The following is a 27,623-nucleotide window of genomic DNA, read 5'->3' on the forward strand; positions in this document are numbered from 1 at the left end:
GATGTGGCATAGATCATTTGATTGCCCAATGTCCTAATAATTTGCATGCACCAAGGATCATGTCATTAAACTTAATAGAGATTACTGAGGTGCCATCACAAAGTACACCGGTGGTATTAGTAAATGTACTCACACAATTGATGCTCCAAAACCAAAATTATATTTTTGAAGAAAGAGACGTGGAATCAATTTCCCAATTGAAGAAGAAGAAGAAAACACGAAGAAAGAGATCACAGAAGGTAACAAAGTCAAACCTCAGTTCAAAGACTAACATAGGGACTAGTGAGACGACCCCGTGTATATGAATAACGCTGAAAAGGATTTTGATTCAGGTGAGACCATGGAGATAAAAACGACCATTTGAAAAGAAAAAAACAAGGAGGATCATGACGAGCCACAATGGACACGACCCATGGAACATAGGAAGAAGATCAGAACATACCCAAACCCTATAGAGGGGATCAAGTGACTCAAGCAATTAAGGATTTTGGTAGATGAGACCCAAAGGGAACTAGAACCAACACCTAGTGTTGAGCCAGCAGAGCCAGCAGAGGATCACACCCACATTTTTGCTCACACTCATCATTTTTGTAACCATTGATTGTAATAAATGTCTTTCCGACATTGATTTTGATTGGAGCCATTCATTAAGTAACGGGACTCAATTGAGTTTCCAGCTTGTAATTCCGAAGTAACTTCACTCGCTGATGTAATTAGTTAGAGATGATCTCACCTCCAAGGCTGAGGTATATAAGCCAAAGTTTTTGTAACCTAAGGGATTCAGATTATTAATCAAGGTGAGTTTTTTGGAGCGCCGTGACTGTGTATGAGAGAGAGAGAGAGAGAGAGAGAGAGAGAGAGAGAGAGAGAGAGAGAGAGAGAGAGAGAGAGAGAGAGTCTTATCTACTTGCTACGCGAGCTACGGAGCCGCCATTGGAGAAGCGACACCACCATTGTGTTAGCAACGGCGAGAGCTACGCACAGATACCAAGAGTGCGCGCTATCGGCTTCTATGTGTGGTAAGTTCCTACGAGCTTCGGTGTGAGTTTTCTTCCAACTCGTATGTCGGAATGGAGCGTGCAACATATCCATAGAACCACAACGAGTAGAGCTACGCATTAGTACCATCGGGGTCAAGTTTCGGTCACCTGTATTTTTCGGCCTGTCTTCATACGCGTTTACCGCACGGAGTGTTCATAGGTTGATTTTGCAGTTCAAGTCTTTAGGGTGTTGTTCTTACCTAGTGTATACACTTCCCCTTGAGTTTGAGATCCCACATGCCTTCAAGATGATAGCGTAAGTGATTTTCATCTATGTTATCTTTAGAAGCCCCTAGCGAACAATATCATTGTGAAGTCTTTTGCCTATATCAACATCTTGAGTGGTGCCATACACCTTCAAGCTGCAAGCATAAGTGATTGCATCTGGAGAGATGCCCTCACTTTGCATCCATTGAAAACGACCAAGAGCTTCACAGCCTTGCCCCTATTTGGCATATCCTGTAATCAATGAAGTCTAAGAGACGACATCACGGATTGGTAGCTCCTTAAGCACTTTTTATGATTTTTGAAGTACACCACATTTGGCATACATGTCGACCAAGGCATTGCCAAGCACAACGTTTTCTTTCAATAGCCCCTGACTAACAATATTATCGTGAATTCTTTTGCCCATATTATTGTCTTGTGTAGTGTTACATGCCTTCAAAATTCAAGCGTAGGTAATTGCATTTTCGGAGATGCCCTCACTTTGTATCCTCTATAAAGATGGAATACTACTTAGAAATGTTTTGTTGGCAAGATAAGGTAGTTACTAGCAATGCACTCCCTCTCTTCTTCTTTGTCTATCTTGCTCGCCGTTGCTCTCACTCCTTTGCTCACTCGCATCGCCAAGCCTTTCACCACCTCACCGTCCGGAGGACGAGTCACACACTTGTTCCAATAAGTGACCACTATCCCATTCAATCAATTATAACTTTTAGCTTCGTAAAGATATTCTAGCCAAGCCAAAAAGGTAAGCAACAATGTGGGTTTTCTAGCCAAGCCCAAAAGGATAGGCAACAATGTTAACAACGTTGGGTATGTTCCACGACTTTGCCAAATTTTTCCTAACCAAAGAAAATAAGGGCACACCTTAAACTCTATTTTTTTTAGGTTAGGTTCAAATGACTCAACAATAAAGTAGAGCTTTGTTGCATGGGCTGTTTTGATTGGTTGCTAATTGCATCCCTCTCCTCTTCGCGTCAGAGGAATGAATATCTCCACGCATAGGGCTAAAAGAGATTGAAAGTGGTGTGGAGTTAGTAGCACCATAGATTTGTTGTAGATTCTTGTTGTCTATTGTTGCCACAACTCTACTATCGTTGGACTGTGTGAATGGGGGGTGAGAAAGGCTGAGAGGAACGCTTCTACTGCAGCCGCCCTCTGAACTCAGTATAGGTCGAATTTGGAAGCATTTGTCAATATTTAGACTAAAACTTGTAAAATTTTGCCTGCTTTCTTCTAGCCAGGTTAAAATACACGTAGCCCAGGTTTTTTTTGTGGGACTCTCCCCTTCCTTTAGGAAATTCGGAGCCCAAAAAAGTACATGTGAAATATCCCTTTGCAAGCTTTTCTAATGGAATCTAATTACGAGAAATATGGAAAAGACATGTGAAATCCGATTGGTGGCCCAGCGCCATTGAATTCGTCTCCCGACTATCGATCCCCGCCAAGTCCTGCGCAGGTTGCTGGATATGGCGCTGACGTGAAATCTCTCTTCTGTCTCTCTTTTACGTGATTCGCAGGGCCGCGCACTGTCTCAATCTCCTGCTCGTGGCAAATTTTGTCACATCCGGTTTCCGTACTACTGTTTCGTTTGCTTTCTCCACTCATCTGTGTGTGCGTGTTTGTGCGTGCGCCGCGCCCGCGTGCTCGCACACTCACACGCACACACACTCACTCCCGTTAACGTTGTGTTACATGCGTTGGAGAATGGAGGCTGCCTCTTTACTTGGTTTAGCATGCCTCCTCAAACCGAATGCAGAGGAGCGTAATACCAACGTTTCCATTGTTGACATGGAGAAAGGAACTTCTCAGTACGGGTAAGGTGTTCCTCCCCCTCTTTTTCTTCTCCTGTATGTATGGTGGTGCATAACTGCATATATGTCTACATCCACAGGCAAGCGCGTAGACATTAGTACTTTACTTTCTGTCTTTGGTAATGTGCTACCTCATCGAGTTATGTAATGTGTTGTAACGTGAGTGAGTGCTTTTACCACACAAATCAGAGTATTTCCTCTTGCTATGTATGCTACTTCTTTTGCAACATCATGGAGGATTGCTCATTCAACCTCCTGTTTGTGCTTAGATGCCAGCATTATCGAAGGAGGTGCAAGATCCGAGCACCGTGTTGCAATGATGTTTTTGACTGTCGCCACTGCCACAATGACGCAAAGGTGGATCTCATTTTTCTGTAATTTTATGCTTCAGGATTTGCTCCTCTAGTGTCTGTTTTTTCGGATTTTGAATTTTTGAAATGGCTGCTGCTGTTTATATATATATACATTTTCTAATGAGTTTAGTTCACATTCACAAGCAAGGCTTTGGTTGTGACTTGGTCACAAAACATGATTCAGAAACCACTTGCTTTATGATTTTACCAAACAGTGTCCCTGCACATTAGTGGCATTTGAGATGCCTGCATTTTTGTAGAATTTGAGGTGGTCATGGCACATGCATGCATTTTTAGCATCTCATTGAGAATTCTTTCATGTTCCAGGCCATGGAGACAGACATCTCGAAGCACCATGTCATTGTTCGACAAGATGTTGAGAAGGTTAGCATTATTCATTTTTGACAGATTATTACTGGAACCAATGATTGTATAATAATCCTGGTTTTATTTTCTACATATATGGTAGGTCATTTGTTCGATCTGTGAGACCGAGCAAGATGTAAGTGAAATTCTACTTCAAAGCTCTAGTTGAATATTTGTGCCTCCTTGTTCAAAGCACGCTAGTAAGCTGCCAAAACCAAGACCATACAGTCTGAAGAGTTGTCTCACCCTGTTATCTCCAGGTGCAGCAGACGTGTCAGAATTGTGGAGTTTGTATGGGAAAATATTATTGCAGCAAATGCAAGTTTTTTGATGACGATGTAAGATGGCTTGGTTTCCATTAGCTAAAGATTTTTCAGGCTTTTGATGATCATGGAGATTTTTTGTTGTCGGTGTTGCATGTCTCCAAGTAAGTGCATGTGTCTGTCTGTGGGTACCAAAACCTATATGAAGATATAGGTGTTTAATCTTGTGAAAGAATAATGGTTTATCTCGCCCAACTTTTAGTACAACAGCTGCAGGCATCTCACCACCATTGTAACCAATACATATTGTAGGAGTAGATTTCAATGGGTTTGGCCAAGTCATGTTTTATGATTTCGATATTGCATTTGAAATCATGCTTATGGATATCAATAGCTGCGTGACTGGCAGCACTTAAATCCAGTCTTAAAGATGCAACTGGTTGTAGCCTAGACGTGAATTTTGCTAGGCCTTGGGTATGTTTGTGACTCGAGGAAGGCTGATTGATTGTCAGCCAGTACTAGGGTGACTTGCGGCTACCTTTTGTTTGCAGAGAGGCCCCCTTGGTTGGTTGAGGGGCTAGAATCTTTTTTGTTTGAGTTCTTCACAAACATTCCTTTAGATCTGGGTTGTTCAGCTGGGAAGAAAGAGAGACATTTGTGTTTTTCAAAGTGGTGACAATGTCTAGCGGTTGTGTTTTCTACATGACAAGTAGCCCTTGTACCATTCATGAAGAGAAGTGCATGTGTCTGTGCTAGGTAATCTTGCAAAGGATGGTTGTGTTTTTATCCCTAGGGCAGTCCCCTTGCACCTGTGTTTTTGGGATCAAAAGAGATGGTGCTACTGCTGCTTTTTTAGTCCCCCTGAAAGTCCTGTGGTGCGAGGCCACGAAAGTCTCCACGGCAAACAAGTGCAAACTCTGGATAGCCGGTAAAGACACTGAAAGAAAAGTCTTCAGGTGAGATTTCCACAGTCAGGGCTCCTCTAAGAAAGATGAAGAACCCCCACAAGTCCAACAAAGTACTGCATGAGAGCATAGTCCAAAACAACCCCACTTGGGTGGTAAAACTTGGGTGCAAAATGCGTTGTCTGAGATCAAGAGCAAAGCAAATTGAGCAGTATTGGAAAACGTAGATCTGGCTCCTGTCTATGGCTTGAATATGTTTGTCATCTTGAACATGGAGGATAAAATGACTGTTGCTTGGGAACAGGATTTGACTGCCAAATGGCAGTTGTAACTTGTTTCCTTATTGCGATGTTCTTTTGTTATGGAAGAATGATGGAATATACCTAGCTTATTTCTTGTGACGTGTATAGTTGTTTACATATTGCCCACCTTTTTCAAATGCATGAAGAATAGTTTCTTTCTTCGTTTTGTAAGAATAAATAATGGACAAAGTCTTTTTTGTGGCAACGTTGCAGGTAACAAAGGAGCAATTCCACTGTGATGCATGTGGCATTTGCAGGTAAGAAGTTTCATTATTACATTGTAGTAAAGTGTGGCTCACTGTTTCTTATATAGTTATGTTTGTAGTCTCTTTTTTGCATGCATTGATCTCAAGTGTACTGTATGCTGATTAGGGTTGGTGGTAAAGAGAACTTTTTTCACTGCGATAAATGTGGTAGGATTCTGTACGAAACTTAGCTAGCTTTCAATCTTTTCTTATCTGTACCACTCACTCTGATGCATATATTTGTGTTCTAGGATGCTGCTATGCAGTGGCTCTACAGAACAAGCACATTTGTGTGGAGAAATCAATGGAGCAGAACTGTCCAGTTTGTTATGAGGTAGTACTCACCTTTTGGTGTATGTAACATTGGCGCGATGTCTCTTAGAATACAACAAAAGGGGTGGCGGTTGTTTCATTTAGCTCTTTCTTTGCAGCAGTTTTTTTTCTTTGTCATTATTTCTATAGAGGCATCTGTCTTTTGGATGCTCTAGGCCATTGTCATACAAACTGACAGCCATGGCTTGGCCAGTTGGCCAACTCCTTGAATAGGCTTGTTGTCAGTTATGCCCAAAAGGGACAAGAAGGTGCAATGGTTGCCCAGGTTACCATAAAGATTTGGTTGAGTTGACTATCATCCGTGCTTGGGCTCAAGAGAGGCCATCGGTAACCCAGGTTGCCATAAAGTTTTGGTTGACTTGACTATTATCCGTGCTTGGGCTCAAGAGAGGCCATCTAGCTTCTTACATCTGTTATGACTTAGCAACAAGTGATGGGTGCCTTTGTGACAAGAAATGAGATATGTTTTTGATTGGTCATGTTTTTTGATTGGATAGTTATCCACTCATTTTCAGTGTTCTTGTGCATCTCTTTGTGATCTAAAATGTTTGCGCATTAAATATTTTCATACAAATTGCTTTGCAAATGAGAGTAAGAACAAGTAATAAGACATGAAAGGTAGAGGTTGGAGGATTTTGAGGAACATCTTTGTGCATCCTTCGACTTTTACAAAGACATGCTTTGGGAGCCCGGTTTTTACCAGTTGGAAAGGGGTTTTGACAATTGGAAATTGAATGTCCGTCATCATTGATGATTGCATTGCAGTATCCCTTTTTGCATGGAGTGATTCTACAGGACCCCACTCTCTCTCTTCTTCCCATTGGCTTTGTTATTTGTTTTTGCTTGCCAAGCTTAGTTTGGTCCGTTGCCATATTCTTTGTATCGCGCTGTTTGTCTGTTCTTGTGTATCTTGTGTTTGCTTGCCACTGGCAGCGATGGCGTCTACAACTCGACAGAGCCCGAGGGCAGAAGGCTACGGCATTCTCTGTAGATGTTCCACCAGTTTCAAAGCATGAGAAGACGTCTCACGTGGACATGTCCCCTAGGAAGATGTCCAAGAAGCGAATTGCTCCAATCACACGGTTTGCTCATCCGAAGGACTTGGATGAGCGGCTAAGGCTTTTGCCGGATGAAGGAAGACTTCCACAGGGAGTATCGCATCTCCAATGAAGGAAAGGATGTGAGAAGGCTCACAGAAGTAGATCGTCTGTTTCAGCTTGGTTGAAAGTTTTTAGCTAGCTTACAGTGTAGAACAGAAAGATGCCCTTCAAAATAGTGAAGCCAGAGCACTATCAACATATTTATTAGCTGTACAAGCAGGTGTATCAAGCAAAACATGCGACCTATCATATGGGGATGAAGTTTGCACGGAGCTATGTATACATCGTGCTCATATTGATAGTGGTTTGGGTAGATTTTGTAGAGTGGTTGTTAAGACTATGGCCAATGAAGGTCACTTGAGCGCAAAATTGAACATTGGAAAGCACAGATTAGAGAATTGACCAGCTTTCGATACTTTGTAGCATTTGCTATAGCTAAGGGATCATATTGTGACAACTTCTGGTTGGGATCCATAGGAGATGAGATAGGTTTGACTTCGAATAACTCTTGGACATAGCATTGTTGAGAGAGAGAGGGATTGTCCACTCTGTTTGCCATATCTTGAATCCAAGAAAGTAGTGAAGTAAGCCTAGTTCAATCATCTCAAACTTCTTAGCCAAGGTCTCCATAGTACTGTGGATATGCTCAACATTGGTGCTTGTAATCACAAGATTGTCCACATAGAGGATAACTAGAGTCACCAGTTTTAAATATTCAAATTTGGGTCTGCAAAAGACGACAAAAGGAGTGCTGTAGGAAGAAAGAGTCTTATCTTTTGGTACTAGGCTCAAGAGGCTTGTTTCATGCCACAGAGAGCCTTCCATCCACAACCTGCAAACCATGTCACTGAAACCTGGATCCAAGAACCTTGGAGGTTGCTCCACATACACCTCCTCCTCTAAGTCACCGTTGAGAAAAGCCGAGATGACATCCATTTGATAAATGGGCCACCGAAAAAGGGTAGCAAGGGCAAAAAGTGTCTAAATGGTTGCCATCCTCCCACTCGGTGCAAAGGCCTCGTCGCAGTCCACACCATGTCTCTAGGAGAAGCCCTTGGCAACGACTCTTGCCTTGTCCTTATCCAAAGAACCATCAGATTTATACTTGGTCTTCTAGACCCATTTGATACCAATCACCTTCCACTTGGCAGGCCGTGGAACCAGCTACCAAGTGCTGTTCCTCTTGATGGAATCAAGCTCTTTTTGCATGGCCAACTTCGGCTTTGGTCGTGAAAGTGCCTCCTCAACTCTCTGTCCTCGATCACTGTTGACATCAAAGCATAGTTCACTTGTAATAAAGTCCCATCTGTCTCAGCAATCTGAAGTCATTGAGAGCATTGCGTTGGTATCATGCCAATCTGGTGGAAAATTTGAAGTAGCTACATCTCACAAAGTCTCCAATAGCCACTTCGGTAGCTTGTCTGACTTGCCCCCGGAAGGGAGAGCTACTGGTACATCTGGCTCTATCTCTACATTATGGTGAGAACTACTGCCATCTGCATCATCTGGAATCGGTGCATTTTCTTCCGGAGCCTGAGGGATAGGAATTGGAGAAGAGGGTTCATCGACCTCGAGAGGAACATTGTCATCGAGATCTCCAAGTATCAACAAATCTAGGGTTGTCGTTGAAGAAGTGCGGAAGCTCTCTTTGAAGCAATATGCTAGTCGAAGACCACATTGTGACTCAATACAATGTCCTTCATCATTGTATCATAGTTTCACAAGACGGGTACCACGTGCCAATATAAAAGAACAGATTGAACAGACTTTTAGCACTTAAATAACAACTGAACTGAAATAGAGAGAGAGAGCACACGCGACACGGAGTGGCAGAATTCCACCCCAGAGAGTATTGGCCCCAAACCTTGGCGCCCCTTTCGGTATTTCTTTATATTGCATCAACACAGTACAAGCCGGTACTCCAGACTGTGCATCTTCTCCAAGAAGCATGCCAGAGAATGAGCCCTAACCTCATATTTAAAGGCCCTTGGCCTAAAAAGCAATTACAATGAAAAGCCTTCAAACTTAAAAGCATCTGGTCCAAAAGCAAAGCCCAAAAAGCTGCCAGCGTAAATCAGGGAAATCCGTACAGCCTGCCATGTCATCATGTCAGTGCAAATTTTGGACATTTGCCTGCTGCCCTTAGGGTTAGGGTTTCCAGAATTAGGGTTTCAGCAATTAGGGTTTTGGCAGAAATTAGGGTTAGGGTTTCTGCTTTGGGGGGCAGCCACGTCATTTGTAAGTTGGCTCCATTCTATAGGCTTTGACACGTCAGCAGTTTGTTACACATAGAGTTGATATCCCTCAGAAAGACTATTGTAGCCGACAAAGAGCATTTTGTTGGACTTAGGGTCAAACTTCCCCCTGCGCTTCTTGAGTACATGGGCGCATGCATCGCTTCCAAATATTCGAAAATGAGCTTTCTACCAAAGTAAGCCTCAAATGAAGCCTTTCTTGGAATTGAAGAGGTCGGATTATTGTGTGATCTGCTGTTGCAATTGCCTACGCCAACAAAGACTTCGGCAAATCTCGATGCTCAAGCATAGTTTGTTCCATCTCAACCACTGCCCTATTCTTCCCCTCCACAACTCCATTCACTGAGGGCGATCGAATATTTGCAAGCTTCTCCTTGAGGACATAAATGGTGAGACCAAGTCGATGAAGTAGCTACCATGGACACCCAAGCAGAGGATCATTTCCAGTGGATACACCTCGGATTTGCTACCCTCAACTTTGTACCTTAGAAGATGCCATCTTGAGCATCGGTTGCCTTCTAGAAAATTGAACTATAGACCACACTACGTCCAAGGATCCCCATTCGTGAACTGTGAACACATCACGTCCAAAATACTCCAAGATAATGAACTTTGAAACACATCTTGTTTATAATCTGGCCAACAACAATAGATTGGTGCACTTATCCATAGTGTCTTAGATAGGTTTGATTGGTTTGTTACCAGATGCATATGCCTTGAACTCCGACCCATGGGTTCAAACACCGATAACTTGAACTCCAACAAAAGGGTCCAAATTAATTATAAGAAGCACTACTTCCCCTCTCTGCCGCTCACAAGCCTCTCTCTGGCTGACGCTAGTCGTAGCAACGGCTCCATGTGACTAGAAGGCGAGATCCTTGCCAGTGTAGTCCTCACTACACAAGCAGTCTCTTTGTTGTCCTTCCCCGAGTCACTGTCATTGCTTTCCTCATGATGCTTGCCTTTGCCTTTGTCATTTGTAGAACCTGTGTCTTTGCCTTTGGATCTGCTATCTTTAGACAAATGACCACGCTTTCCACAATTGTAACAACGGCTTTTGGTCTTCTTTCTGGAATTCGAAGCAGCAAGTGCCTCCACACCTTGTCACAAATCTGAATTTTGCCCTGAGTTGTCAACACGGTTTCCTCCTCAATGAGAAGAGGGTTGAGATCATCAAATTCCAGCTTTTCCTCAACGATTTGTAGCCGAAGTATCCTAAACACCGTTTCATACGTCTCAGGCAACTTCGTGAGAACCAAACCAGCTAATTGAGTATTTATCAGTGCACTTTTCATAGTCGATAGTTGATCATGAATAACTTTAGCCTTCATAAGAAATGATTGCATGGAACTTTCTCGTGGAAACTAGATGGCAAATAACTGTCCAAGAAGGGTGATTGCTTGCATCGTAGAATCCAGATCAAACATTCCAAATGAACTTGAACCACATATCGTTGGCAGTCTTCAAAGTCTGAATGGTTGGAGAAATTTCCTTTGTAAGAGATTCCGCAATGGCCGACATTGCCCTTCGTAGTGCAAGCATCCCAATCGACACACAATTTTTGATACGTCATTGTAAAGTGTGAGCTTTGTCCTAAAGTGTGAGTCAAGGAGAGAAGATTGGAATTATCCCACATGCTGTGGAGCAAGGCTGTAGAGCTACTTAAAGCTCATTTCATGAATGAATAAACACAACTCTATTCTGCACTACATGCTTGTCTATGGTGAGCTTGTGCTAAGCTAAGTCAATACTCAAGATTGTGTTTATGAGTCCAAGCTAATTCTATCTTGGAACCTAATTCACTTGAGTGATAATCTTGCTTACACACACACTCACACACTTGCACTATGTTTCTCTTTTATCCACCCTAGCTAGCACGATCCCATTCCTAACAATTGGTATCAGAGCATTAGGTTATGCTAGCTAGGTTTATTACTATGCATTTGCGTGTTAGTGTAATTATTGTTTCTTAATTATCATTAGCAAGATCTATTAAGTTTCCCTACTCTAATCAATTCACGACTAAGCTATGTGTGGGCAAGTTCATGGTGAAAGTCCATTGAGCCACTACCTTCCATAGCTAGGTCGAGTTTTGATTAAGAGCTCCTTTTCATTTGATTAGTGTCGTTTTCTGCATATTTCACACCTTCAATTAGTTTTTCCATCTTCGCAATTATCTAGCACTATTCACCTCATCTCGAAGTACTCCTTACAAGCTCTCCGAAGAGCCTCCAAGCTCTCCGATCGAACATCTTTAGCCCCACTAATTAAACTCCTAATATTTGGCTTAAAATAGGGGTGTGTGTGTGTTTTGTGAGAGAAGCCTTGCAAAACCGAGCAAAAATATCTTCTTTTTGGAGTTTTTACTCATGTGGAGCCCATTGGGTCCCTTGGCTTAGCTCAAACACCTTAACTTGGTGAGGATTTGGGAGGTAGTGGGTCCAATGTGGGCTCCCCTAAGCAAGGAAGTCGGGCGGATTCCTGGCATGCGGTGAATTCGACTTTCCCTCTCTTCTTCTCAAGGTGCTCGCCTCTTCACCTGGCTACAACGTTTTAAAACGTTGAGCTTAGGAGGGGAAAGGGGGGACGACGCTGCGACTGTCAAGAAGGGGGGATCGTCGCCATTGAGGGAGGCTTAGCTCAAACACCTTAACTTGGTGAGGATTTGGGAGGTAGTGGGTTCAATGTGGGCTCCCCTAAGCAAGAAGTCGGGCGGATTCCTGGCAGGCGTTGAATTCGACTTTCCCTCTCTTCTTCTCAAGGTGCTTGCCTCTTCATCTGGCTACAACGTTTTAAAACGTTGGGCTTAGGAGGGGAAAGGGGGGACGACGCTGCTACTGTCAAGAAGGGGGGATCGTCGCCATTGAGGGAGGCAAGGAACAACGATTCAAAATGTTGTCGGAGGCCACCATCGCCAAGCAAAGCCCAAGTGCGTTTCAAAAGGCCGGCGTTGGGAAGGGGTACTTGGCATGTATTGCCATCATCTGACGCTCGCAGTGATGACGTTTTAAAACGTCGTCGCTTGCAGGAGCAGCTCTCACAGCAAGACTGCAACGCCGAAAAAAAAACGTCCTCAAATCCAGTAGCATTTCAAAATGCTAGAGCAATGGGAAGAAACGCCGATAGGCTAATGTGTTGGCAAAACGCTAGGTGTAGAGAAGGGGTGGAGGGTGCCACCGGTTAAGGAGAGAGGTTCTTTGTGGGTCTTCTTCACGAGACGCCTTTCTCTACCAAGGCTCTGATACCATGTCAAAGTTGAAGAGAGAGAGAGAGAGAGAGAGAGAGAGAGAGAGAGAGAGAGAGAGAGAGAGAGAGAGAGAGAGAGAGAGAGAGAGAGAGAGAGAGAGAGAGAGAGAGAGAGAGAGAGAGAGAGAGAGAGAGGTTGGCAATGTATAAACTGATACTCAAAGCTCTCAATGTATAAACTGATACTTGTACAATGGGGGCAATGGGTTGCATATATACCCATCTAAGTAAATTGCCCTACCTAGACTTTGACAAATAAGTAAAATAAATATCTAAAAGTGAGAATAAATATTGGGATCACATTGGGCAGTTCACTCGAGATGCCATAATTTTAACAAAATTCCCCACCTTTGTCCGATCAAATTGTCTTTAACACTTCATTGCCCCTCCCTTTCTTTACAAGTGCATGCCAAATGCCTCTGACTTCTGTTGTAGAAAATATACCCACGTAAAGGGGCTGAACTCATCCACCAACAACATAATGTAAAGAGCTCTGCCCAAAGGAGTCGTTTGCATAGGTCCACAAAGGTCGGTGTGAACCAACTTTAAAACCAGAGTAGCTCAGTAGGTAGAGTGCTTCTGAATAGCCTCCCACAAATGCAAGTGATGCATTTCCCATTGTTACTCCCAACATCTGGTAAGCCTTCAATCATCCGTTCACGAAAGGCTCGACGAAGAGCATCAATGTTGAAATGACCAAACCTGTAATGCCATAGATCACTTGTGGGAGTGCTAGTTACTAAAGAAAGAGCATGGAGGTTGTAGACACCATTCTCCACTGTGCCCTCCAACCTCCTTGCTGGAGTCTCGATCCCGAATAGACACGCACCTTTGCAAAAATCATCTCCATGCCTAGCTTCCACACCTCTTGCATAGACATAAGATGAAACCCTAGCTTTGGAGCATAAAATACCTTGGAGGTATGCATACCCCCTCGGCCATACTCCATGGAACCCTCACTGTGAACAAGAATTTCAGATTTGTCACCAATGAAAATAGTACCATAGTGCTGCCGCATGTAGGGCAAAAGAGTCTTAGAAGGTGTCATGTGCCGTGAAGCATCACTATCAGCACTATCAGGAATCCAATCACGACCATCTCGAACCGCAAAATCCGTCTCAACGTCCGATAATCCTGTGAAAGAAGTATCTCCAAATGAATAAAGGTTAATTGTACCGCCGCGGTACAAGTCGAAGCATCTCCAACATGCTTTGGACTCTTCTGCCAATAATGGCCGTTTTTCCCACAATGATTGTAATACCGATCTGCCTTCAAGGCATTAGCATTGCTCTTCTTTGGATTGTTGTTGCTTTTCTTTATACCCTTCTGCTGCTTCTTGTTGTTGGAAGAATCGACCAAGGCTTTGGAGCTTGACGTCTTCCTTGCATTGAATGGCTTCTCTTGGTCGGACACCATTGGAACAATCTCATCCCAAGAAATAGTATTCAACGTGTCACTTGTAATAAACGTGTCACTTGTAATAAGCGAAGAACACAAATTGGAATACCGAGGAGGTAATTGGGCCCGTATGAAGTATTGTGCGTGGGAATTCTTGCATCTTGTTGATATGATCCCTCATGGATGATTGTTTGGCGTCAAGGGTCCTTAATTGCACTTCCAAAGCTACCTGCTTCATCGAAGAAACTCGAGCATATAAAGATGAAAGCTGATCCCAAATCTGCTTTGTATCCTTCATCAATTGGATGTGACAGATGACAAATGGTGTGCTATTGAGGATGATAAAGGATTGGATTCGGGCATTGACACGCTCCCATAGCTTTTCTCCTGAGGATCCCTTGGCTTTCGAAAGTTGCTCGAAACACAGCCTCCAAGCTTGTAAGAGTGGAAGACTGCCATCATGGCCGCTTTCCAAGTGGCATAGTTGTCGCCATTCAATTGCCAATCTGTGGGAAAGGTAAGAAGGGTAGGTATCTTGATTGGTTGATCACCTGCACCGGAGTAGAACTCGGACTAATCTCCCCTTCTTTTTGACGGGTACTCCATCACGAATGTCCTCTTGTTGTACTTCTCTGTCATGAACTGAGTTAACATTAGAATCACTCCTCTCCATTGTTGAGAGAACTTGGGCATGTGACGAGGCTAGGTTGAGGTGGATGAAGCGAAACCTTGAAACCGACCACTATAGCTAAAATCAGTCCCAAGATGAGTGAAAACAGCAAACCATCTCTTCTCATCACGAAATATCAGCACCAAAGGCTTGCACAGATCACCAATCCGACTTGAGAGCACACCGTGGCTTTGATGCCATGTCAAAGGTGCAACGAAAAAGGAGAGTCGTGTGGTGATCTCGTTTGCAACCGCTAGCAAACCTCCTCTTGAGACCTGACAGCCAATGGAACTTGGATCTATTGCAATAGATCTCCTCAAAATCGAGCTCCTATTATGTATCGCCCATCGACAGACATGGGTAGTGGATTTGCAGTGTAACCTGCGACAGAGGGTATCAACAAGGAGGGGAAGGGAAGCACTAGAGAGAGGAGATCGCTGGCAAAACAAGAGAGAAATGCTAGAGGAGGTCTGACACACACAGGAGCACTAGAGAGAGAATGATAGAGAGAGAGTGTGACCCAAAATGTTGGCAACCTTTGCTATAACTGATATGACCAAATGCTATACATGGGCCCTACATATATAGGGTGGGAAAAAATAATAAATATGTCCTACCCAGTCGATATCCCACGATTGCATAAAATAGGATCTGACATGACCCCTAATAGAATGTGTAAAGTCACATAAGTTGCAGACTACCCTCATTTTATAGTAAAAATTGCAAAAAACTAGAGAGTGTGACCCAAGAAAAACCTAGGAATAGGGGTCCCGCCTCATGCTAGCCTATCGGGTGGGCAATACCGTGGAATGCACCGTCAAGAAAGTATGTCTACCTCAGGAATGGCCGGGTACAACCACAAAACAGCCCTCACTCCTTGATCTGCTCCTAGGAAATACTGGAGCCACCATCGAATAGGGCTGAAACTTAACAGTTCAAATAGAGGGGCAGCCTCAAGCAAGGGGTGAGCTTCTCAAGCCGGGGGCAAGCTTCTCTTTTTGAATGGACAATTTAATAGAGCATGGAGAAGGTGACCTTTTCAAGACTCCATAAAAGGCGAAGCAGACTTTCCAACAACAAAGGCTGAGGGAAATCTTACCATCAGCCAGCTCGTTGAGGGCAGTGAAGGTATCCAAGACCAAAGATGAGCACATATATGAGAAGGTGTAGGTGATGATTAGGTTGTGCTAAACCTTATGAGGAGTGACTTGAAAAGAGAAGTATCTGCTGCCATGCAAGCCTACATAACAGAACTTCATAATACACTCAAAGAGGAAATGCCAATCGCTATGAAAGCTGAGGTGATGGTTACCGAGAGACTGTTGCAAAAGCAGTTAGATGAGACAACTACCACTTTTGTAGCATGGAAATCCAAAGTGCAAAAGTTGATGAGTGGTAGTGAAAAGGATGTTGTGAATGAAGGTCTCAAAGGTGAACTTGTAGAATATAAAAGCAAGTGGGAGAAGGATGGGGAAACGTACTCCTCATTGACAGAGGAGTTGAGTAATATTAAGGAGAAAATGAAGACACTCCAGGAAGGGGAGAAATAGAAAACGGAGGAAGCCTCCTCATGGGCCGACATCCTCTTCAAAATGCAAAAGAAGATTGACAAAATGGAGAAGTGGATCGAGCTCGCAAAGAAAGGAAAAGATGGAATGTCTACTACCACACCCCCATCCAACTTGACCTTGGAGGAGACGCAAAAGAGAAAGATCTCCATATGTGTCATAGGCCTCAAGGACATTGATAATGTGGAAGAAGACATTAATGAACTCTTGAATGAGCCTCTTCGAGCCTCCACACATAGGGGCTTGGACAATGGGAAAGAAAGGGAATGATGGGAAAGGTATGTGAAGAATACTACTACTAAGTGTGTTTAGTCATAACTGTACTTAAATGAAAACTGAAAACTGAACTAGACTAGAGACAAAGACACAAGAGAGGAATGTGTGTTTGATTGATTGAATCTGTTACAAGAGGGTTCTTATATAGAATCTGAAAAGACACGATGAAAAGACATGACCATAGGCCAATAGTCGTGTCCCTCTGTTGTAGAGTTGTAACCCTTCGGTGTAAAGGTGTAGCCATTCGCTGAAGAGGCATGGCTATTTGCCGAACAGGTGCAATTCTTGGTCGAAGAGACGCATCCTTTTGAGAATAGGGGTCTCTGATCTGGTACGTCTTTGTATCTGTAAGAGAATCACGTAAAGAAGGTAAAGAATACATCACAATCGTGACATTTCCTCCCATTTAAAATAAAACCCCGTTATTAAATAATTTTCATGCGTTTATCAAAAAATTCTTGTAAAAGGTTAGGGTATTGTTGCATTTCTTCATCTGTTTGCGAAGTAGAGTCTGACTCTTCAAGGTCCATCCACTTGACTAGAAACTCGGTAATAATTTTCCTTCTTGTCTCCTTTTGTCGAACATCAAGAATAAGTTCTGGGACTAAAATCAAGTGTTCTTCCTCAATTTCTGGAACATAGGATGAGACATCTGGAATAACTGAATTCTTGGAATATATTTCTTTAACCAAGAAATGTGAAATGTTGGATGAATCTTTCCCCATGCTATTGGAAGTTCGATTCTGTAACTAACTGTAGAATACTTCTTCAAAATTTTGAGAGGACCATAATACTTAGGCCGTAACTTGGGAAAAACAGATTTTACTGTTTTGTATCGATGCGAGGCAACATATAGTAACACCAAATCTCCTTCTTGAAATTCTGTATGGCGACGGTGTTTATTTGCTTGCTTTTGATAAGTCTGTCGAACATGTGCCAATCTGTCCTTGATCTGAAGAAGGATATCTTGCATTTCATTTACCAACTGATCCGCTAAAGCAACTTTATGTTGTATCACAAAGTTTGTGGGAATCAATGGTGTATGTCCAAATGCTACTTGGAAAGGAGTCATTCCAATCGCTAAATGAAAAGAATTATTGTAAGCAAACTCCACCAAAGGCAAATATTCTTCCCAAGAATTTAGGCGGGTTTGTATGTAATGTCGCAACATTTCCTCCAATATTTGATTCACTCGTTCAGTTTGTCCATCAGTCTGTGGGTGATAAGCTGAACTGAATAAAAGATTCGTTCCCAATGACTTGAATAAGGAAGTCCAAAAATGTCCTTTGAACTTGGGATCTCGATTTGAAATTATTGATTTTGGCAGTCCATGGATTCGAAATATATGTTGCACAAATAACGAAGCAATATCTGGTGCTGAAGCAGTAGTTCTGCAAGGTATGAAATGTGCCATCTTTGAAAATCGATCTACAATCACCAATATCTGAGTATTGCCTTTTGATGATTTAGGCAACGTTGTAATGAAATCCATACTAATGCTTTCCCATCGTTCATTTGGAATTGGTAAAGGTTGTAATAATCCTTGTGGTAACTGTCTTGAGGCCTTCATAGTTTGGCCGGAGTGACAAGCTTTAACAAAGTTCACTACGTCTTGCTTCATTTGAGGCCAAAAAAAACAGCTGCCAATAATTTATACGATTTATTGATTCCAGGATGAGCTGTATAAGGAACTTCATGATGTTCTTGAATAATCATCTTCCTCATGCGTAAATTGTGTGGTACGCAAATTCGGTCTTCATAATATAACAGATTATCTTCTAATGTATATGCTACAACCAGATTCATTTGTGCTTGTGTGGGAGTATTTGTGCGAAGTACTCGAAATACTTTAGCAAAATCTCGATCTGTCAAATATTCATTCTTGAAACAATCAGGAATATCAAAAGTAACTGTAGATATTGCCATGTTTGTAGCTTGTGGCATTCGACTGAGTGCATCTGCTACCGAATTCTGAAGTCCTGGAACATATTCAATAGTCATGTGGAAATTTGCCAAGAATTCCACCCATCGACCTTGAGGAGGATTCATAACTGGTTGTGTAAAAATATACTGCAATGATTGATGATCCGTTTTGACAATAGAGTCGGCTCCCAAAAGGTAATGTTTCCATGTACGATAGGCATGGATAATGGCGAGGAACTCTTTGTCATAGACTGGGTAACGTATCTGTATAGCAGTAAACTTTTTACTATCAAAGGCAATAACTCTGTCATTTTGCATTAATACTCCACCAGAAGCACGATCTGAAGCATCTGTCATTACTAAAAATGGTTTGAGAGGATCTGCAATGGCCATGACTGGAGTAGTAGTCAAAGCCTGTTTAAGATCATTAAAAGACTTTTCTGCTTCTGAGGACCATGTAAGCTTTTCAAACTTCGTCAACTTTGAAAGAGAAGCAGCAATGTCCGAAAACTTGTAAACCTTGGTATGGTAGAAATTTGCCAAACCCAAGAATGAGCGAACATCAGATATTGTTGTTGGAAGAGGCCACTCGACAATAACTTTGATTTTCTGAGGGTCAACTGCTATTCCATCAGCTGATATAACATGGCCAAGATAGTCGATCCGATCCTTGAAAAATTCGCTCTTTTTCTTGTTGATATAAAGCACATTAGTCCGCAATATTAAAAACACCAATCGAAGATGTTCTTTATGCTCTGCAATATTCTTGCTAAAAACGAGAATGTCATCCAAATAAATTATGACGAATTTATCCAGATATGGACAAAAAATCTCATTCATCAATGTCATAAACGATGCAGGAGCATTGGTTAATCCAAAAGGAATTACCAAAAATTCATAATGCCCATATTTTGTTCTAAATGCAGTTTTATACTCATCACCTGCTTTTATTCTGATTTGATGATATCCAAACTTCAAGTCAATCTTCGAAAATATCTTAGCACCCAAAAGTTGATCAAAAAGTTCATCAATCCTTGGAAGAGGAAATTTATTTTTGATTGTCAACTTATTTAACGCGCGGTAATCTATGCACAAGCGCTGAGAACCATCTTTTTTCTTTACTAACAAAACTGGAGCACCAAAAGGACTTTTACTTGGACGGATATGACCTTTATCAAGCAAATCAGCGAGTTGTTGCTGAATTTCCTGAGATTCGGAATATGAGACTCGATATGGAGCTCGTGTAGGCGGAGCACTGCCAGGAATTAAATCAATAGGATGATCCACTGGTCTACGAGGAGGTAAAGTGCTTGGCAATTCATCAGGAAAGAGGTCCAAGTATGGTTTAAAGAATGGTTGCTCAAGATAAGCTGCTGGATTGGGTTTTGGTGTGGATTGAATTGTATCCAATGAAGCATCATCTGTGCTACGTATCATTAAGAGTGCTGTAAAATTCTCAGATTTTCGTACCATCCGCTTAACTTGTAAAGCAGAAACAACAGCTACTGGTTGTACTTGAAATAAGCCATTCATCGTAATGAGTTGACCATCCTTGCAAAGTGTTATTGTATGTCCTCGAAAACTGATAAGAGGATCATATTGGTATAACCAACATTGGCCAAGAATCATATCATAAGTTGATAATGGCATTACTTCAAAAGAAAGGCTGTCTTGATAATCTTGGACATCAAATGGCAAGTGCTGAACAATTGTGTTACATGTCAAAAATGAACCATCAGCTAATTCAACATCATATGGTTGAATACTTTGAACCGTAGGCAATTTAAGTCGATGCACTATGTTGGTGCTCACAAAGTTATTAGAACAACCGTTGTTGACCAAAATGTTAATCGGTTTACCATGTATGAAGCCAAGAAGACTTAAAACCTGGTTAGACAAGGTGTTCGGAACGGGCTTAGCATTATTGGCATTTTTCATAAGAAATGTAGCCACCTTAGAAACACGAATTGTACTAACCACACGCTTGCCTTTATCTTGCTGTGGTGTAGATTGCTCAGAAGTGGAAGGTAACATTAAAGGTGTCTCTGCATTAGCATTGCGTCGCAAATTGGACGGTTGAGGTCTCTTATCACATTGGTACCATCTGTGTGGTCCACCACAAATTGTACACAATCCATCTTTGGACTGTTGTGAAGTAGACTGCTGAGGAGGAGCGGTAGAAGTTGAAGCTTGATTGCCATACGAACGTCTGTCTGAATATGAATTTGGCCGAAAAGTTTGACGGCTTCGACGATGTCGATTGAAAAGAGACCGATCATTTTGGAAATTAGGTCTACCGTTCTGCGCTCTAGAACTTCAAACATTAGACTTGGATGAAGAACTAGCAGTTGATTGTGACTGCATAGAATTAGGGCCATTTTGTTGTCTGCTTGAATAAGAGATTTCTTGCTGGTTGTGAAAAGGAGCACGGGGTCCGCGACCAGATGGGCGATCACCGACTCTACCAGACGGAAAATTTTCTCTACGATAGTCTCCTAATCTTTCCACATAAATGATGGCTTCTTCAAGTGTAGAGGGATTAGCCTTATGTACATCATCACGTAAAGTGGGCTCCAATCCGTTGACAAAATAGTGTAATTTGTCCTCGGGATTGAATGTCATTACCTCTAAGTTAAACCTTTGGAACTGAGATACATATGCAGCCATTGAGCCTGTCTGGCACAGGTGACGCAAAGCAGAGCGTGCGTGGAAATCGGCACTAGCTGGCACGAAAGCCTTACACAACGCTCGCTTGAATTTTGCCCACGTCGATGTGTGTTTGCCTAAGGTTACCCGATTGTGCCACCATAGGAAGGCGCTATCTTTAAGGAGACTAGCAGCTAAGGCCACTTTCTTGTCATCCGGCAATTCAAGATTATTGAAATACGTGTCCATTTTGAACAGCCATTGGTCAATGACTCGCTTATTACGGCGGCCATCAAAGGGTTCTGGCGGTTTAATGTCTACTTTCTTTTTATTAGATTCTGTGAGTAAGCCAAAAAGATATTGAAGTTCAGGATTATTAGCTTGTTCTGGTTGATCTGGCATCGGATGATTTCCGCCCTTCACGGAAGAAGCTGCACTAGAATCTGGCGGAGAAGTCGATTGCTTCAATGATTTGACCTCTGCTGATAAGGAATGAAGTAGTGTTTCAAATTGCTCTTGACGTGACGCTTGGACTGCGAATTGCTGTTGGATAGCAGCCAAGAGTGCAGTAGCATCCATCTGTCCCTGTCCTGGGTCTGTCTCTGACATGATGAAGTCAGAGTTCGTATCGAGGCGAAGCTAAAAAACTCCACCCTGTAGCCAAAGTTGGCAGTGTGTGAACTGGCTCTAAGAACTCTGCAAACGTCGGATCGTCCTCTGTGAGATCCTCGAGCTCGTCGGGCTCTGGGGTAAGAGGAGTATAATCTGGCCAATTTCCTCCGAATGAAAAGGAACCAACGTGTGCGCAATCTGAATCTCCGAAAGACTATCAACGAACCAAGCTGGGATATGGTGTGCCAAGTGCGGAAAACGAGTAAGGATGAACTCGTAATGCTGTAACTCGTCCTGTTGACACTGAATGGTCACTTTCCAAATCGACCAACGCTGGAAGCCAAAGCGGCGCTGACATATGTGTACCAAATATTCACGGTCCAGCGGGTTGGGTGGTGCAGGAGAGTAAACCGGCGATGGAATGTCTGCGGGAATTTCCGGAACTGGAATGGGTTCGGGAACGGGCGCAGGAGCAGGTTCTGGCATAATGGGATTCTCTGGGAGAATTTCGTCTGGCACTCCGTCTACGTACGACAGGAACGGAACGGGAACATCATATGCGTCATCGGCCATGAGGCAGTAAAGCCCGCGACGCAAAGTGTGTGTCCAGAAAAAAAGAGCGCAAGCAAGCCAGCGTTGCAAAATTGCCCTGTGTTGCTGGTTCGTTGCATAGAAAATAATGTAGCCATGCTGTATAATATGGTAAGTTAATCAAACCTCTTATGGCCGGTCACTCCAATTTGGGGCGGCCGGACACTTGTAATAATGGGCAGCCAGCGTATGTTATTAACCAGCATAGAAAATAATTAACTCAGCCAGCGATAAAGTGCAATTTCAGCCACGTAATTTGTGTGCATTACGTAAAAAACAGCCAGTCAGCGAATTCTATGTGTGAAACGTTGCAAGGGGTCGAAAGTAGTACCGCTTGGAGAGAGTCGTGTCTCTTGGTGCCCAAAGGGTGTGTCTGTTGGAAAGACTTTTCATGCGAAAGGGTGCGAGCGGCCAATTTGAACAAGGACTCGCAAGTTGCCGGGTACGTTGCACACACACATGTCGCACACACATCACTGTATGTGTAGTATAGTATAAGTATGAATTGGATAAAACACTTAAGTTACCTCATACTCAGATTCGTGTGTGTACCACCGTTCTTCTGCTGCCATACAACACGTAGAGTGTCGCGGGTAGGGTGAGCAACGGCGAGGTAGAAGCCAAGTCCAGAGGCCTGGGAAAAAAATTGCTCTGATGCCAGTGTGAAGAACACTACTACTAAGTGTGTTTAGTCATAACTGTACTTAAATGAAAACTGAAAACTGAACTGGACTAGAGACAAAGACACAAGAGAGGAATGTGTGTTTGATTGATTGAATCTGTTACAAGAGGGTTCTTATATAGAATCTGAAAAGACACGATGAAAAGACATGACCATAGGCCAATAGACATGACTCTAGGCCAATAGTCGTGTCCCTCTGCTGTAGAGTTGTAACCCTTCGGCGTAAAGGTGTAGCCATTCGCCTAAGAGGCATGGCTATTCGCCGAACAGGTGCAACTCTTGGTTGAAGAGACGCATCCTTTCGAGAATAGGGGTCTCTGATCTGGTACGTCTTTGTATCTGTAAGAGAATCACGTAAAGAAGGTAAAGAATACGTCACAATCGTGACAAGGTAACTCCAAGAAAAGAGCGCTCATAATACACTTTCCTACCTTGAGGCTAAAAAGGAGCTTTTGAAGAAAAGACCAACACTCAAGAAGACTTGGATTTTCATGGGGGATGATCTCACTTGTCACAAAGTGATGACGTGGCATGACCACGGATAGTAGGAGGTCCAACCCCTAGAGAAAGATGCAGATGAAGTTTTATCAATTTGCATGTCAGGTGCAGCGGAAGTGTTTAAGGATTTAGCTCGCTAGTACTCTGCACAAACACAAGGGACATTTTACTTCACTTGAAAGAATTGACTTGAACTGAACTGAAGTGAAAGAGAGAGAGAGAGAGAGAGAGAGAGAGAGAGAGAGAGAGAGACGACACTGAATGTCGGGTCCCAAACCCTCAAGGACCCCCTTGCTCTGTTGCCGTAGCAAGTACTTTCTTTATTCTTGCTGAATGCTGATACAATGTCTAAATGCTGAGATGCTGATGCTAATGGGTACTGATGCTATTGATGCTGGGTATTGGTAGTGATGCTATTGTTGCTGGGTACTACTGGGTACTGAGGGGTACTGTGGGGTGTTGAGGTACTGAAGGGTTCCGTGTCGATGACGACGACGAGGCACTGTTGGGTTTTGTGTCAATGACGACGACGACGACGATGAGGTATTGTTGGGTTCTGTGTCGACGACGATGATGACGAGGTACTGATGGGTTCTGTGTCGTGACGATGGCAAAGCTAATGTGCTGAAATCTGAAAATGCTCTTGATGCTTGTGGCTGAAACCTGAAATCGCTAGGAATGCTGATGGGGATCTGCTAATGCGGCGAGGTTACGGGCTGATCGTCCGTCGTCGTGGATGATGATGGCTGAAAACTGAAAAACGCTGGCTGTTCTGAGGGCTGAAACTGAAAACGCTGGTGTAGACACCACGAGGATTTTAACTGCGGCGAGGCTATGACTGTCGCAGTCATAACCTCGCCGTGGTGGATTTGTTGTGGGGTGCCGAGGGAAAAGCAAAACGCTGCTGCTGGCTGAAAACGCTGATGTCTGATCTTGGAAAACGCTGGAGATGATGACATCCCAGGTGCTTGGTAGTGATTGGTTCTTGAGAGGCACTTTCACTGCTCCTCTGGCTTCTACGGGTGCACCAAGGGCTGGTTAAATAGGTATAAATGCTTGGGTCGGGTAGCCATCCCAACAAGGGTAAGTGAAAAGTCACTTATTAATAAAATGCACTGCTCACAAAGGTGCCAGGCTAGGTCCTAATCTAAGACTCATGCTAGATTGTAGCAGAAGCATGTCCACATAAACATGCATTACACAATCAATTGAGAAAAGACTTTGTCCTCATCTTGCCAAAGCTCTTGATTCTCCCATCTCTGAAAATGAGCTCAGAGGCTGGTAAATCCCCTGGTACTAATGGTATTCCAAATGAGTTTTAGATCTATTGTTTCTTTATTTACTCAAGGTCTGGCAAGAAGCTACTAGAAAAGGAGCTCTTCCTGCCTGGGGTTAAGGGCATTCACAAAAGGGGGTCCAAGGAGGATTTGTCTAACTGGAGACCCATTACCTATCTGACTTCCATCTATAAAATTTTGCTTTGACCCTAGCTAGAAGACTAAGCCCCATCATAGAAAGCATCATCCTTCAAGAGCAGAAGGGCTTTATTAAAGGTAGATTTATTTCAGATAACTGACGAGAATACACTACACAATTTCTAGGCTTTTCCTATGAAAGTGTTATTAGTCAAGACATTCAATACGGTGGCTCATTTTTCTTGCAAATTTTTCACTTGCAGTACCTTTTTGATTCTTTAAAGCCTATCTCAGTCATGCGGTGTGGGCATACAATGCATGTCCACTGCTTTGAAGAGATGCAGTCACATTCTCAGTAAGCTTCCTTATTTAGTAATTTGGCTCTCTTCTATAGTTTTTATTGTGTGATCACTTGCGACATCTTTGCTTTTGCCTCTTTGAATGCAGGTATTCTTGTCCCATTTGCTCAAAGTCTGTCCGTGACATGTCTAATGTATGGCGGCATCTTGATCGAGAGGTAGAAATGCATCTCTCTTTGCGCGCCTCGCAGGATGGGCACCACTTTATTATACTAATTTGTATGGTGATGGACTGTAGGTAGCAGCTACCCCAATGCCAGAAGCCTATCGAAACAAGATGGTAGCTTTCTTCAATCATATTCTTGAGTCAATGCTTGCAGAATTGTGAGATTGATGTCTGTGTTCTATTTGTTTTTTGATGTCCTGGCTGTATTTCTTATGATAATTTCTATGGTAGATTTGTCTTGGGCAGATATGTTATTTTTAATTTTAATTTTCAGGTGAAGCTTGCTTCTTGTTTTTCCAAAAGATGTGCTTTGATGGTTTTAGGTTATGTTTTGTAACAGGTTTGCATATTATGCAATGATTGTGGTGCAATTAGTGAAGTCAGTTTCCATGTGATTGGCCATAAGTGCACCAGCTGCAAGTCGTACAATACGCGCCAAACCAATGGTCCCTTATCCTCCAACGGATTTTGACTAAGTATGGGAGGACCTTCTCATTGTTTCCTTACAGCAATTTTATTCAATCATTCTTTTGCTACTTCCAACAATCTACACGAAAAGTGAGGTTTTGATTGCTGCCCAGTAGTGTCAAAGGCAAGGATGCATTGTTTTATTGATGATTATTATGGGGGAAAACACCTTTAAGTCCCGCCTCTTGAACCCAATGCAAATTTTGTTTGCTTGACACTAACACAGAAGACTCTCTCTCTCTCTCTCTCTCTCTCTCTCTCTCTCTCTCTCTCTCTCTCTCTCATTGAAAGAGGGCTTGCATGCACATCCACACTTAATATTGAAAGAGGAATATTCTAAAGTTTATGATGTGATATACTGATTTTATTTTTGCTGGCTATATATATTGATCGATGAGCCTTCTGAAATGGAGTTCATTAGGAGGACACGGACGCAGTAGAACCAGTTTTACTTCAATTATTTTTAACCTTCATAAGACCTGCGTATAGCATTGAACTCTTGGGAGCTATTGTGTATAGTTGGATAAAGCTTGTTGATTGGTGCCACACGGAAAGTTAATTGATGTCAAACTCTTTTTGTTCCTATCTCTTGGAAGAGGCTTTAATGATTAAGCATGGTCTTGATGTATATGTAGAGGGGGCACGGGCACTGAGCGAAAGAGAGTTGACGTTTGTTTTCTCATCTCTAGAGTAAAAGAATAAGTACCAAGTCTCACACTCTTGCTCATCCTCATTGTGATTTTTTGCCTTATTCGATACATATGAGAATGCCATTAGGTCATTAGTTGTATGCTTTCTGTCCATGAATGCACTTGGCACATCGACATGCTAGTGCTGCCGTTCTCTTTGAATGGAAGACTAAATGATTGGTATAGAATCCCTTAGACACTTAGTGCAATGGTCTTATTGAAGATCCATGAGGCCATACATGGGTCCTTTCTACAGCCTATCATCGTCGAGAAAGTGCCAATCCCCTTTTCTTAGTCGCCACGGTACATGTGTTGGTCCTTGTTTTCTCTTGCACACGAAGTCCCTTTTGGTGGCCTCTACATAAATGCGTCATTTCTTTGATTGTTGGTATACATATGAGTAGGGTCAAGTGGCAAATGCCACGAAAGTGTTTTTGGATTACATAAGTGGTCCTTAGTAAAGGGTGGATTTTTCGGTGCAAGTCTGGACCATTGGAAAAAGCTTGTAGATTAATGTCACATGGTAAGTTAATGATAACAAACTTCATCTGAAATTATTTCTTTTAAGCACTTATGAGAGGGTTGACATTTGTGTATCTCTCTTTAAAGAGGGGCATTGAGTATTGTGTCAAACATTATTTTGTAAACTAAATAGTTGATTGTTGTCACACTTTTTTTGCAAAAAATGTAATCTTTTATTGTGATAGGGCATGTTTTCAAATACTAGTCACTTTCAAGTGTCTATTCTTTCCTCTCACAAAGAAGCCTTTATTATGAAACTCACAATTGTGAGTTTGGCAATTTTTTTTAAAAATGAAACTCTTCTCAATAGCCTTATGTAGGCCATAGTGAATTCTCACCTTGTTTAGGCTTGGAGATAAGGAAGTGATGGTTTTAGGTGGAAATTTTTATATCATTGTTTGTTTTTAAATGTAAATCTTGAGGTTGAAAAAAATTGAGTCCTCATATCTCTCTCTCTCTCTCTCTCTCTCAAGCTTGTTATCAAAGAATTCTTCAAAAGTGCACGATGAAAGGCTTGGAAGGAAATAATTTAGTAGTTTGAAGGAACAGGCAAAGTCAAGAGTGCAGAGGAGATGAATTGTAAAAAACTATTCTAGGATTTGGAAGATTGAGAGTAGAGGAGGTGAAATGTGCAATCACAATTGTCGATACATAGCATGTGAATTTTTCTTTCTGTTTGTAGTTATTCTTCTC

The 27,623-nt window shown here is 42.5% G+C and overlaps 1 protein-coding gene across 1 annotated transcript; it reads left to right on the top strand.

Moving 5' to 3' along the window:
- Positions 1-2,650: 2,650 nt before the first annotated feature.
- On the top strand, positions 2,651-25,940 carry LOC147448968 (E3 ubiquitin-protein ligase RZFP34-like). The gene is made up of 12 exons (XM_086521357.1): positions 2,651-3,082; positions 3,349-3,436; positions 3,760-3,816; positions 3,902-3,934; positions 4,059-4,136; positions 5,482-5,525; positions 5,641-5,681; positions 5,765-5,847; positions 24,990-25,081; positions 25,174-25,243; positions 25,324-25,365; positions 25,592-25,940. The coding sequence occupies exons 1-12, from the start codon at positions 2,961-2,963 to the stop codon at positions 25,721-25,723; spliced, it is 882 nt and encodes a 293-aa protein (XP_086377483.1). The 5' UTR covers positions 2,651-2,960; the 3' UTR covers positions 25,724-25,940.
- The last annotated feature ends 1,683 nt before the right edge of the window (positions 25,941-27,623 follow it).

Source organism: Adiantum capillus-veneris, chromosome 10 (genome assembly GCF_014529385.1).
Source record: "Adiantum capillus-veneris isolate H3 chromosome 10, ASM1452938v2, whole genome shotgun sequence".
Classification (NCBI taxonomy): Eukaryota; Viridiplantae; Streptophyta; class Polypodiopsida; order Polypodiales; family Pteridaceae; genus Adiantum; species Adiantum capillus-veneris.

Bases quoted from the DNA above. Each gene is read 5' to 3' on its own strand.
- LOC147448968 (XM_086521357.1), top strand. From the start codon at position 2,961: ATGCGTTGGAGAATGGAGGCTGCCTCTTTACTTGGTTTAGCATGCCTC. The intron at 5,682-5,764 runs GTAGGATTCTGT...TTTGTGTTCTAG, and splicing joins TTTTCACTGCGATAAATGTG to GATGCTGCTATGCAGTGGCT. The intron at 5,848-24,989 runs GTAGTACTCACC...TTTCACTTGCAG, and splicing joins ACTGTCCAGTTTGTTATGAG to TACCTTTTTGATTCTTTAAA.